Genomic DNA, 1931 nt, shown 5'->3' with positions numbered 1-1931 from the left:
TTACTTATTTATTATTTATTTTTATTATTATTTTTTGAGACAGAGTTTCACTCTGTTGCCCAGGCTGGAATGCAGTGGCGCGATCTCAGCTCACTGCAATCTCCACCTCCTGGGTTCTAGCAATTCTTCTGCCTCAGCCTCCCAAGTAGCTAGGACTATAGGCGTGCATCACCATGCCCAGCTAATTTTAGTATTTTTAGTAGAGACAGGGCTTCACCATATTGGCCAGGCTAGTCTTGAACTCTTGACCTTGTGATCTGCCCACCTCGGCCTCCCTAAGTGCTGGGATTACAGGTGTGAGCCACCACGCCCAGTCTATTTTATTTTATTTTTGAGATGGAGTCTCGCTCTGTCACCCAGGCTGGAGTACAATGGCATGATCTGGGCTCACTGCAACCTCTGCCTCCTGGGTTCAAGCAATTCTCCTGTCTCAGCCTCCCAAGTAGCTGGGATTACAGGCACGCACCACCACGCCCAGCTAATTTTTGTATTTTTAATAGAGATGGGGTTTCTCCACGTTGGCCAGGCTGGTCTCAAACGCCTGACCTCAGGTGATCTGCCCGCCTCAGCCTCCCAGAGTGCTGGGATTACAGGTGTGAGCCACTGCACCAGACGGTATTTTGCATTTTAAACAGGGGCAGGAAGGGTAGGGAAACTGTAGATGAGGGGGTAGGACAGAGGCATGTGGCCCATGGAAAAGTTAACCTACATTCAGAAAATCTGGCCCTGCTAGCTTGGAAAAGTGATACAAGCCACTAAAGTACAGAGGAACCATGAAGACATTATGCTAAATAAAAGAAGTCAGTCACAAAAGTACAAATATAGCAGGATTCTGCTTCTGTGAGGTCCCTATAATAATTCCTAGAGATTGGAAGTTGAAGGGTGGTCACCAGGGGCTGGGGAGTAGTCGGAAATGAAGCGTAAGTGTTTAAAGAGTATAGAGTTTCAGTTTTGCAACATGAAAAGAGTTCTGGAGATGGACGATGGTTACAGGATAATATGAATGGACTTAATCCCATTGAACCGTATGCCGAAAAATGGTTAAGACAGGAAATTCTATGCTGTATATTTTACCACAATTAAGAACACATTTTTAATGGCTAAGATGGTTTTAAAAAGGTTGCAATGGATAAGTGTATTCTAAATTAGAAACAATTAGCATGTGTAACTAAACAACTTAATTGGCAGGCAAGTATCTACAAACAAACAAAACCTGTCACCAATCCATAAGCCCAAACCGCACACCTGTTCCCTTCCTGGAGGGTCATTTCCTCTCTATTCAGTCAGTTCCTGGATCTTTGGCTCCAAGCCTGAGTCTCTGCCCTCCAACCCAACCCGAACACATTTTGTTTCCTAGCCAGGCCCTCCTGAAGCTAAGGCTCAGCTGTGTCACTCAGGAGCCCTGGAGTGCCAGCCTCTGTGCCAGCCCCGCCACCCTCAACCCAAGCCCACCTGCCTTTGTCAGCACCTGACCAAAGCGGGGCCTCGTTCCCCGACTTTCTTCTCAGGCTAGCCAAGAACCCACACAGACTGCCGGTGGACAAAGGAGACTGAACGTCCCTACTGACACAGTATCTTTCAAAGGCTCTTCCTCCGGCCCCAATTCAAAGGCCACATATTCTAAGACAACAGCAGGGACTGACTGGAACTTCTAAGCGAGGAGACTGCAGGGGATCTATGCGGGCCTCGCCCACACTGTTCAGGCATCAGCACTTCTCTGTGGGGCCCTGGGCCACGGCAGAAGTGGAAACAGCAAGGTTAGGGCCTTCCGCAGGCAGAAGCCATGGGGGAGTTTTGAGGCCACTGGGAAAAGGTTAATAGAGGCAGTTTCAAAGCTCTCAGGAAATGGCATCAGGCAAGAGCTACTCTTCAGAGACAACAGGCCTGCCTCCATCCCGCTTACCTGGTTACAGGTGTTAATGTCTACCCCA

The 1931-nt window shown here is 48.4% G+C and overlaps 1 protein-coding gene across 1 annotated transcript in view; it reads right to left on the bottom strand.

Moving 5' to 3' along the window:
* The window catches only part of LOC105554930 (ankyrin-1-like), a 51606-nt gene extending 49712 nt beyond the window's left edge, over positions 1-1894 (bottom strand). Inside the window, exons 1-2 of the mRNA XM_012001581.1 lie at positions 1714-1894; positions 1565-1620 (exon numbers count right to left, since the gene is read on the bottom strand). Of these exons, the coding sequence (XP_011856971.1) occupies positions 1565-1620; positions 1714-1894 (237 nt within the window). The remainder of the gene's footprint in view (positions 1-1564; positions 1621-1713) is intronic.
* Between the last annotated feature and the right edge of the window lie 37 nt (positions 1895-1931).

Source organism: Mandrillus leucophaeus, unplaced genomic scaffold, assembly GCF_000951045.1.
Source record: "Mandrillus leucophaeus isolate KB7577 unplaced genomic scaffold, Mleu.le_1.0 Scaffold664, whole genome shotgun sequence".
NCBI classification, from domain to species: domain Eukaryota; kingdom Metazoa; phylum Chordata; class Mammalia; order Primates; family Cercopithecidae; genus Mandrillus; species Mandrillus leucophaeus.
Note: the sequence above shows the minus strand (reverse complement) of the source record. Positions and strands in the feature narration are given on the sequence as shown.